Genomic DNA, 10502 nt, shown 5'->3' on the forward strand with positions numbered 1-10502 from the left:
TATTTGGATGATTGATTTTAAATTTTGTTTTTTTCCAAATTAGATATCCCAACTTTTGTTAAACATCATCTAATTTTTCTAATAAATCTATATAAATATACAAATATTAAAATCAAAGATTTGAAAAATAAAATTATATAAAACATTACAAAGTTAACATAAAATTATAGATATCCAAAAATTAATTTTTTTTATCCAAAAGAAAATCGAACCATTTTATATCTCTTAAAAGGGGTAAATAAACAATAAAACTCAATTAGAAATAACTTTTTTTTGGAATGGAAATTAAACATGTAACCTTGTAAGAGCCAATCCCAACGGTGCGCTTTAATTCTTTAAATTTATTTGATTTAGATGAGTTTTATTTGGTTTCTGAACATTTCAACGAGAGGTGTTGCGCGCATTGACCCAAGAACATTTCGACGAAAGGTTTAACAAATAAAGAAGGGGTAATGTACAAACTTACGATAACTTAAAGTCAACGAATTTTGTTCTCGGGGGTGTCCGCCTGATGCTACAATATAAATATGGCACGTAAGTTTGAGCAATACCACAAGAAGTTGCTGAAAATCGATAGAAAACTACTCGTTTACTTCCTGTAAGTTCTTTCTTTCCCTCTAATATTTCTTTGATTTATCTGCCAGGATCAAAACCTCGATGGAGATTTCTCCGGGTTGACTTTTATACGGGCTTTTCCTGTAGTAGTTGGCAATAATTTAACCATTCTAGTATCTATCTTGAAAGTGGGGTCTGTGGATTGCTTGATTTTGTTGATTTGATCGTGAACATGAAATAGAATTTAAGAGCAGAAGGCTATACTTTTCTTGATTTTAAATTATTTAATTGCATCATGCTGTAGTGTGAAGTTTCTTGTTTGAGAATATTCGTAGGAGAATCGATGATGTGAGCTTTTTTTCTGCACTTGATGATTGTTACTTGCTATCATGCAAACATTTTAAAATTATTATGAATTTCGAGTTAAATCTGAATGGTTGATTGTACTAGTGATTTTTTACAAATATAAAAACAGAAAATTAAACTGTGACGGAACCATAATAATCAAGGGTTTATAGTCATCCAATTTTAGAAACCTTTTTATTAATCCTGTAAACGATTGTTCTTAGGACACCCACATTGGTGCATTAATGGGTGATTATTAACACCCATTAATATTCATGCACCAATGTGGGTGCATGAATTACAAATCTTGGCTGCCATGTTAGCCAAGAAAATGAACGGCATTATTTCGCAAATAGTGACGGGTTTTCGTAAACCGTCGCAAATTGAAAAACGTCGCTACTTGCGACGGTTTCTCAAAACCCGTCGCTACTTGCGACGCTTTTTCACAAACCGTCGCTAATATTTTAATGAATATTGAAATTAAGTTATTTTTAAAATAATAATACTATTTATTTTTAATAATATTTGTTGTAAAATTTGAAAAAAATTAGAAAGATATTGAATTAATTAAAATAAAAAAAATGAGTAAGTGGACAGTGAGACCCATAAATAATGAAAGTTGATATTAAATGAATGTGAGTGTGTGTTAATAATGGGAAGGTGTTAATGTAATGAATATGTGGCTCGTGGACCCCATAATTTTTGAAGAGATGAAAAGTTAATAACATAGATTAATGTGGACGGATGTGAATGCCCTTATGTATCACGAAAATTCTTTGAAGATAAAAATCAAATTGTGATACAAAATATCTCTAGCTCGTTTCCTCCTCAAATAGATTATTTGTTTTTGTTTTACAAGGGCTCTTGTTATGTTGTTTTGAAGGGGTGAAGCTAATATTTTTAATCCCGTACTGAATTCGTAACCCCCAAAACAATTTGAATTTAATATTTGTTCTACGTGAATGTATTTTGTGAAAAATTGCCAAATGCGTTCAGAAAAAAGTAGCTCCAAGTGTAATAGAGTAATGATGTGTGTTTTAACGAGAACGATAAGTTTACGCTAACTAAACTTACTGGAAATAGTTTATGCAGGGTGTCTTGATTTCCCTTGGACTAGGATAGAAGTAAAATAAAATCGATTCCACCGGATTCTGAACCGATTGCATTGTAAGAATATAATTTTTCATCTTACTCCACGTTAATCGCAAATAAATGTCCACGTTTAGGTGAATCACTCCAAGCATGTCATACACGATATCTTTAGCTCAACTAATAATCCCAAAGTTATTATTATTTTTTTATGAGCCAGCTAGATTGCTCTTATTGATTATACTTGTATGGATTTTCTCATGACAGGACTTTCATTTCTCCAGATTTCAGTAGATATGCAACCAGGTGAGGAAAGACAGGTTTGCATAAGCATAAGTCAAAAACTTGATGGCCTTACCCCTGAAAAGTCCAAAAATTTTATTTTTAAGTTACATAGCCATCTACGAAATGTCAATGATAGGGCCTACGAACCGCATATTTTAGCAATTGGCCCTTATCATCGTGATAAAGATAATGTAAAGATGATGGAGGAGCACAAGTTTCGGTATCTACAGTCTCTTCTTGAATGCAAAGAACATAATATATCGGTTTATGTCTCGGCTATTGGGGAAATGGAACAAGAGGCACGGAAATGTTATGCCGAACCTATTAGCCTTAATGCAGCAGAGTTTACGGAAATGTTGGTATTAGACGGTTGTTTTGTCATTGAATTAGTACGGAAGTATAACATGTTTCATGAGTCGACAAAAAAGAATGACCCCATCTTCGGAAGGGCATGGATGAGAGCCAGCATTAGTTGGGATCTTATGTTGTTTGAGAATCAAATTCCATTCTTTGTTCTGTGTAAATTGTTTGACCTGATTGAGGTTCCAAACAACCATAGCAGGTTAATGTACCTCGCTTTAAAATTTATGCACAACATATTCCCTGGAAAAGGATGTAGATCGAACATAGAGAAAAGTTCGAATGAGACAAAACATTTACTTGAGTTGATACATTTCAGCTGGCGCCCTCTCTTAACTACGTTGGATATTGACGACAATACGAACGATGTGTCGGCAGAGCATTTATTGCATGTTGGAATTGGCTGAATTCGTTGAATTTCAAACGTAGTGGTTGGGGAATAATTGGCACACGTTGTGTGACCAAATTTGATAAGTTTGAAACGTAACTTTTTTGTTCAGACGAGGAATTGCATCTATAAATAGATGCATTCCTTCATCAGTTGGAGCATCCCAATCTCAAGCAATATCTTGAGTTTTCTCTCTTCTCTCCTATTAGTTCTATAATATTTGTGAGGTGTTTATTCTCCTGTATTAAGAGAGTGTGTTCTCTTTGGAAATACAGTGAGTGAGTTGTACACCACAAAATATTATAGTGAAAATTCTTTTCATCTTGCCCTTGGTTTTTACCCTAATAATTTTTAGGGGTTTTCCACGTAAATCTCGGTGTCCAGTTTATTCTTTATTTTCGGGTTTTATTATCTCAAATTCCGCACGTGGGACCAACAAGTGGTATCAGAGCCTTGGTTTAAAATTTCTTAAAATTCTGATTATGCTCTGTGGTTGCAGCCTAGACTGATCTTCCACATCAGAAAAGATTTTTCGAGATTTTTTATTTAAGACGGGATTATTTTGTCCAGTCTATAAAATTGTTGTAAACATAATGGCGGGAAGGTACGAGATAGCAAAGTTCAACGGAAGTAATTTTATGCTGTGGAAAATAAAGATACAAGCAGTTTTAAGAAAAGAAAATTGCTTGGCGGCTATTGGAGATAGACCGGTGGAAATTACGGATGATGGAAAGTGGAATGAGATGAATGATAATGCTGTTGCCAATTTACACTTGGCTATAGCAGACGAAGTTTTGTCAAGTATCTCTGAGATAAAAACAGCAAAAGTTATCTGGGATACTCTGACAAAGATGTACGAGGTCAAGTCCCTACACAACATGATTTTCCTAAAGAGAAGGCTTTATACTCTTCGGATGGCGGAATCCTCATCGATGACCGACCATATCAACACACTAAATACCCTATTTGCCCAACTCACTTCCATGGGGCATAAAATAGGGGAAAATGAACGTGCGGAGCTTCTACTTCAAAGTCTACCAGATTCATATGATCAACTTATCATCAACATTACCAACAATATTCTTATGGGTTTTCTAAGATTCGACGATGTCTTAACTGCGGTTCTCGGAGAAGAAAGCCGACGCAAGAATAAGGAAGATAGGTTGGTAAGCTCGAAGCAGGCAGAGGCTTTACCGATGATAAGAGGAAGATTTATGGACCGTGACTCCAGTGGGAGTAAAAGGCGAGGTAGATCAAAGTCAAGAAGTAAGAAGAAAAATATTTACTGCTTTAAATGTGGCGGTAAAGGGCACTTCAAGAGAGAGTGTACGAGTATCGATAAAAGTTCTCAAGGAAATGTGGCTAGTACTTCAGGCAGTGGTGAAATATTATTCAGCGAAGCAGCAACTGTTGCAGAAGGCAGACACAAATTTTGTGACACATGGATTATGGATTCAGGAGCGACGTGGCACATGACGTCTCGGAGAGAATGGTTTGATCATTATGAACCAGTCTCAGGAGGATCTGTATTCATGGGAAATGATCATGCCTTGGAAATCGCTGGGGTCGGTACTATCAAAATTAAAATGTTTGATGGCACCATTCGCACCATACAGGAGGTACGACATGTTAAAGGACTGACGAAAAATCTTTTGTCCTTGGGGCAATTGGATGACATCGGGTGCAAAACTCGGATCGAGAACGGGATCATGAAAATAGTGAAAGGCGCGCTTGTGGTTATGAAGGCGGAAAAAGTTGCTGCAAATCTGTATGTCCTTTTGGGAGAAACACACAAAGAGGCAGAACTAGCTGTTGCATCAATTGGTTCAGGAGAAGAATTAACGGTGTTATGGCATAGAAAGCTCGGGCATATGTCAGAACGAGGGTTGAAAATTCTCTCAGAACGGAAGCTGCTGCCGGGACTTACAAAAGTGTCACTACCCTTTTGTGAGCACTGTGTTACCAGTAAACAAAACAGATTAAAGTTTGGCACTTCTACTGCCAGGAGCAAAAGCATATTGGAGCCGATTCATTCGGATGTTTGGCAAGCACCGGTTGTATCCCTAGGAGGAGCGAGATACTTTGTCTCGTTCATTGATGATTTCTCTAGGAGATGTTGGGTGTATCCGATCAAGAAGAAATCAGATGTTTTCCAGATCTTCAAAGATTTCAAAGCGCGGGTTGAACTTGATTCTGAAAAGAAAATCAAGTGTCTGAGGACTGACAATGGAGGAGAATATACCAGTGACGAGTTTGATGCATATTGTCAACATGAGGGCATCAAGAGACAGTTCACGACGGCTTACACACCTCAACAGAATGGAGTGGCGGAGCGGATGAATAGAACCTTGTTGGATAGAACAAGAGCTATGTTGAGGACTGCGGGTCTAGAAAATTCATTTTGGGCGGAAGCAGTCAAAACCGCTTGTTATATTATCAATCGTTCTCCTTCAGTGGCGACTGATCTGAAGACTCCGATGGAGATGTGGACTGGAAATCCGACAGATTATTCTCATTTGCATACATTTGGAAGTCCGGTGTACGTTCTGTACAATGAGCAAGAAAGATCGAAGTTGGATTCGAAATCCAGAAAATGTATCTTCTTGGGCTATGCTGATGGAGTAAAGGGGTTTCGCTTGTGGGATCCTACTGTTCACAAGCTTGTCATCAGCAGGGATGTTATCTTCGAGGAAGATAAAGTAAAGGGAGACAAAGGCACACTGAATTCAGAAACTACTATATTTCAGGTGGAGAATAAGACAGACGAAGGTCAAGTTTCTTGTGAAGCAGTACCAGAGCACGAAGAACAAGAACATGTTGAGTCTGATATTTCCAATGTGAGGCAGTCAACTCGAGACAGAAGACCACCAGGTTGGCTTTCAGATTATGTCACTGAAAGCAACATTGCATATTGTCTATTATCAGAGGATGGTGAGCCATCGAGTTTCCACGAGGCTACTCAAAGCTCGGATGTATCCTTGTGGATGATAGCAATGCAAGAAGAGTTGGAGGCATTAGACAGGAATAAACTTGGGATCTTGTTTCACTACCACGAGGAAGGAAAGCCATTGGAAACAGATGGGTCTATAAGATCAAGCGTGATGGCAATAACCAAGTGGAGCGGTATCGTGCTAGATTGGTGGTAAAAGGGTATGCTCAGAAAGAAGGCATTGACTTCAATGAGATATTTTCTCCTGTGGTTCGGCTTACAACAGTCAGAGTGGTGCTGACATTGTGTGCGGTGTTTGACCTACATCTAGAACAGCTAGATGTGAAAACGGCGTTTCTTCATGGAGATCTTGAAGAAGAAATCTATATGCTCCAGCCAGAAGGTTTTGCGGAAAAAGGCAAAGACAACTTGGTTTGCAGGTTGAACAAATCTCTGTACGGTCTCAAACAGGCGCCGAGGTGTTGGTACAAGAGATTTGATTCCTATAACATGAGCCTTGGATACAACAGATTGAGTGCAGACCCTTGTACGTATTTCAAGAGGTCTGGTGATGATTATATCATTTTGCTGTTGTATGTGGACGACATGTTGGTAGCAGGCCCCAACAAAGATCAGGTCTAAGGATTGAAGGCACAGTTGGCTAGGGAATTTGATATGAAGGACTTGGGACCAGCAAACAAGATTCTAGGGATGCAAGTTCACCGAGACAGAAGCAACAGAAAGATTTGGCTTTCCCAAAAAAATTATTTGAAGAAAATCTTGCAACGCTTCAACATGCAAGATAGTAAGCCAATTTCGACCCCTCTTCCTGTTAACTTCAAGTTATCCTCCGAGATGTGTCCTAGCAGTGAAGCAGAGAGGATGGAGATGTCTCGAGTACCGTATGCATCAGCAGTGGGAAGTTTGATGTTCGCCATGATATGTACAAGACCGGACATTGCTCAAGCAGTGGGAGCAGTTAGTCGGTATATGGCGAATCCTGGACGAGAGCATTGGAGTACTGTTAAGAGGATCCTTAGATATGTTAAGGGTACCTCGAATGCTGCATTATGTTATGGAGGATCGGATTTTACACTCAGGGGCTATGTCGATTCAGATTATGCAGGTGATCCTGATAAGAGGAAATCTACTACTGGTTATGTGTTTACACTTGCAGGAGGAGCAGTAAGCTGGGTTTCAAAACTGCAGACAGTTGTGGCGTTATCTACAACAGAGGCAAAATATATGGCAGCTACTCAAGCTTGCAAGGAGGCAATATGGACTAAAAGGTTATTGGAGGAGATCGGCCACAAACAAGAGAGTGTTCCTTTGTTTTGTGACAGTCAGAGTGCCTTGCACATCGCAAGGAACCTAGCCTTTCATTCCAGGACGAAACACATTGGAGTACAATTTCATTTTGTGCGAGAAGTAGTAGAAGAAGGAAGCGTGGATATGCAGAAGATCCATACGAAAGAAAACATAGCTGATTTTCTGACCAAGCCAGTGAACACTGATAAGTTTGAGTGGTGCAGATCCTCAAGTGGCTTAGCAGAAACGTAAGCAGCAGGGAATGGCAAGATTGAAAGGATATGTGGAGATGTGTTTGATTCTCAATCAAATCTCCAAGTGGGAGAAATGTCGGCAGAGCATTTATTGCATGTTGGAATTGGATGAATTCGTTGAATTTCAAACGTAGTGGTTGGGGAATAATTGGCACACATTGTGTGACCAAATTTGATAAGTTTGAAACGTAACTTTTTTGTTCAGACGAGGAATTGCATCTATAAATAGATGCATTCCTTCATCAGTTGGAGCATCCCAATCTCAAGCAATATCTTGAGTTTTCTCTCTTCTCTCCTATTAGTTCTATAATATTTGTGAGGTGTTTATTCTCATGTATTAAGAGAGTGTGTTCTCTTTGGAAACACAGTGAGTGAGTTGTACACCACAAAATATTATAGTGGAAATTCTTTTCATCTTGCCCGTGGTTTTTACCCTAATAATTTTTAGGGGTTTTCCACGTAAATCTCGGTGTCCAGTTTATTCTTTATTTTCGGGTTTTATTATCTCAAATTCCGCACGTGGGACCAACATGATGGACACCGTACATGGCGATTTATCAACTCTGCAACGGAGCTTAGAAATGCCAATGTGAAATTGAAAAGAAGTGAGAGGGGGTCGTTGTTCGATATCAGATTTGAAAATGGATATTTGCTGTTGCCCCCTCTGTATATTGGAGATAGAACCGAGTCTTTTTTCAGAAATCTCATTGCTTACGAGCAGTATTTTGGGGACGCTTTCAACTATGTGACAGATTATGTGACGTTTCTTCATTGCTTGATCAATTCCTCGGGGGATGTTGAAATACTTTGTCGTCATGGGATTATGGACAATTGGCTGGGTGATGGTAAAGTGGTTTCCAACATGTTCATTAAACTCGGAGACTTTGTTTCTTGTAATGGACAAAATTTTATCTATTCGAAAATCTTTGAGTGCGTGAATGCCTACTGCGAGCGACGAAGAAATAGGTGGATGGCGAACTTGAAGCAACACCACTTGAATAGCCCTTGGGCTATTATGTCTATACTAGCTGCTATCATACTGCTCCTTCTCACTGCAACTCAAACGGTGTTCTCTGGACTCAAATAATTGTTATAGCAGATTTCCTGTGAGTCAACGATTGGGTACAAAATTTATTTACTCAGTTGTAACTAACAGTCTTTATTTTAATATAATTTACATTTCATGGTTTCGTTTTACTTTATGTGTACACCCATACAATTAATATAGATAAATACGTACATGGATTATACTTTAATACAAATGAATCGTAATTCGATCTTGAATCTCATTTGTAAACTATGTATATTCTAAATTCGTTCCTAATCGATTGAGCATGTAAGGTCTAAAATATGATGACGTAATCCAACTGCAAGCAAAATAAGGTAAAAATTGAAAATAACTAATTAAAAGGTTTTAATGGCATGAATTAATGATTACACGTTTAAAATAGGGTTTACGTTAGAATGCATAAAATTGTTTTTAAAGGTTATTCGAGACGCGATCGAGGAACGGAGACCGGAGACTATATGAGAGAATCTTTTTTATTAAATAATTATTTTTAATTGTTTAATGTGTGATTTGTTTAAATTGGAATTTTCTAAAATGAAGAGTTTTGAGGTGTTTTTATACGCCGAGCCATATTTTTAAACGTTATTCGATTTTCGATGAAAATATGAAATTTTCGAGAACTCGACTAATATTTTCACAAATTTTCCTAAATAAAATATTTTAAATAATAACTAATGGGCCGATTATACTAACACGCATAAAACCCTACTCCAAACCCCATAGCTCGGCTTATACTATAAGTTTTAATTAATAAATAAAGCATAAAACCCTACCCCAAACCCCATAACTCACATGCCACCACTCCCCTAAACAGCTAGTAAACATCGACAGCACACCAAGCACACACAACACAGAAATTTGAAGCAAACTCGTGAGTCTTGGAAGGAAATTCAACAAAAGGTCGCCTCTCGGCCAACATTCCTCATATCGCCAAATTGTTTTCGAGGGTAATATACGCAAAGGCACGCCTTAATCTTCCTTCAAACATGTAACGTCCTAAAAATTTGAAGGTCCACGTGAACCACGTGAATACAAATTACCGAATTCCTTATGTATTTTATTAAATTGTTTTAATGCATTAAATGTATGTTTATTGCATAAATATGTGTTTTAATTCATGGGTTATTAAAGTTTCATGCATTAGAGTTTTAAGTAGCAATTCGCGCTCCAACGAGAAACGGAGACCGGGGATAATTAGGAAAAATATTTTTATTGAATAATTATGTGTAATTTTTTAATATATTGTGTATTTAAGTATGATTTTCGAAAATGGGCCTCGGTGGAGTAGTTTTACTCGTCCGGTCATAATTTAAACCAGTACGCGAATTTAGCGAGTCGGGGGACTTTTTGAGGGCTCGTGCAATATTTTCTAAATTTGGCTTCATGGGTTTATTTTAGTGCTTAATGGGCCCAAAACCCTTTTAACCCTTTAAATTTTCTCTACAAGAAAAATGATTTTCCGTAGCACGTCATCAACAACGTGCAATAAAAGCATGCTGCGAATATTAATTTTAACGGCGTGCACCTATATGTGCGCTGTTAATATTGTTGCACTTTAAAAAATAACGGCGTGCATTAAAAGCACGTTGCAGACATTAACCGCATGCCGTCAATGACATGCGTATTAGCACGCTGCGAAAGATGAGCACCCTATTATTTAGAAAAATTTTTAAATTAGCGACGGTTTTATTGAAACTTTCGCTGTGGGGACCCGAGCTCTAACTCAATTCTTTTGGGATTAATTGGATCTTTATTATAAAATGTGGGTCAAATTTTCGCTTTTTAACATTAATTCAAATGTATATAACAAGCACGGGGTCTGTTTTCATTACAACAACATAATATACATGCCTTGTTTCATCCGTATTCTACAAACCAGTCACTACATACATTACATATCATATGTACAAACTACTAGTG

At 37.5% G+C, this 10502-nt stretch overlaps 1 protein-coding gene across 1 annotated transcript; it reads left to right on the forward strand.

Moving 5' to 3' along the window:
• The first annotated feature begins 502 nt into the window (after window positions 1-502).
• Window positions 503-8612, forward strand: LOC140833048 (UPF0481 protein At3g47200-like). Its single transcript, XM_073197440.1, has 3 exons — window positions 503-598; window positions 2257-2994; window positions 8041-8612. Exons 2-3 carry the CDS (start codon window positions 2286-2288, stop codon window positions 8598-8600), a joined length of 1269 nt encoding a protein of 422 aa, XP_073053541.1. The 5' UTR covers window positions 503-598; window positions 2257-2285; the 3' UTR covers window positions 8601-8612.
• Window positions 8613-10502: the final 1890 nt, after the last annotated feature.

The sequence above is a fragment of the Primulina eburnea genome, chromosome 5, assembly GCF_022965805.1.
Source record: "Primulina eburnea isolate SZY01 chromosome 5, ASM2296580v1, whole genome shotgun sequence".
Classification (NCBI taxonomy): Eukaryota; Viridiplantae; Streptophyta; class Magnoliopsida; order Lamiales; family Gesneriaceae; genus Primulina; species Primulina eburnea.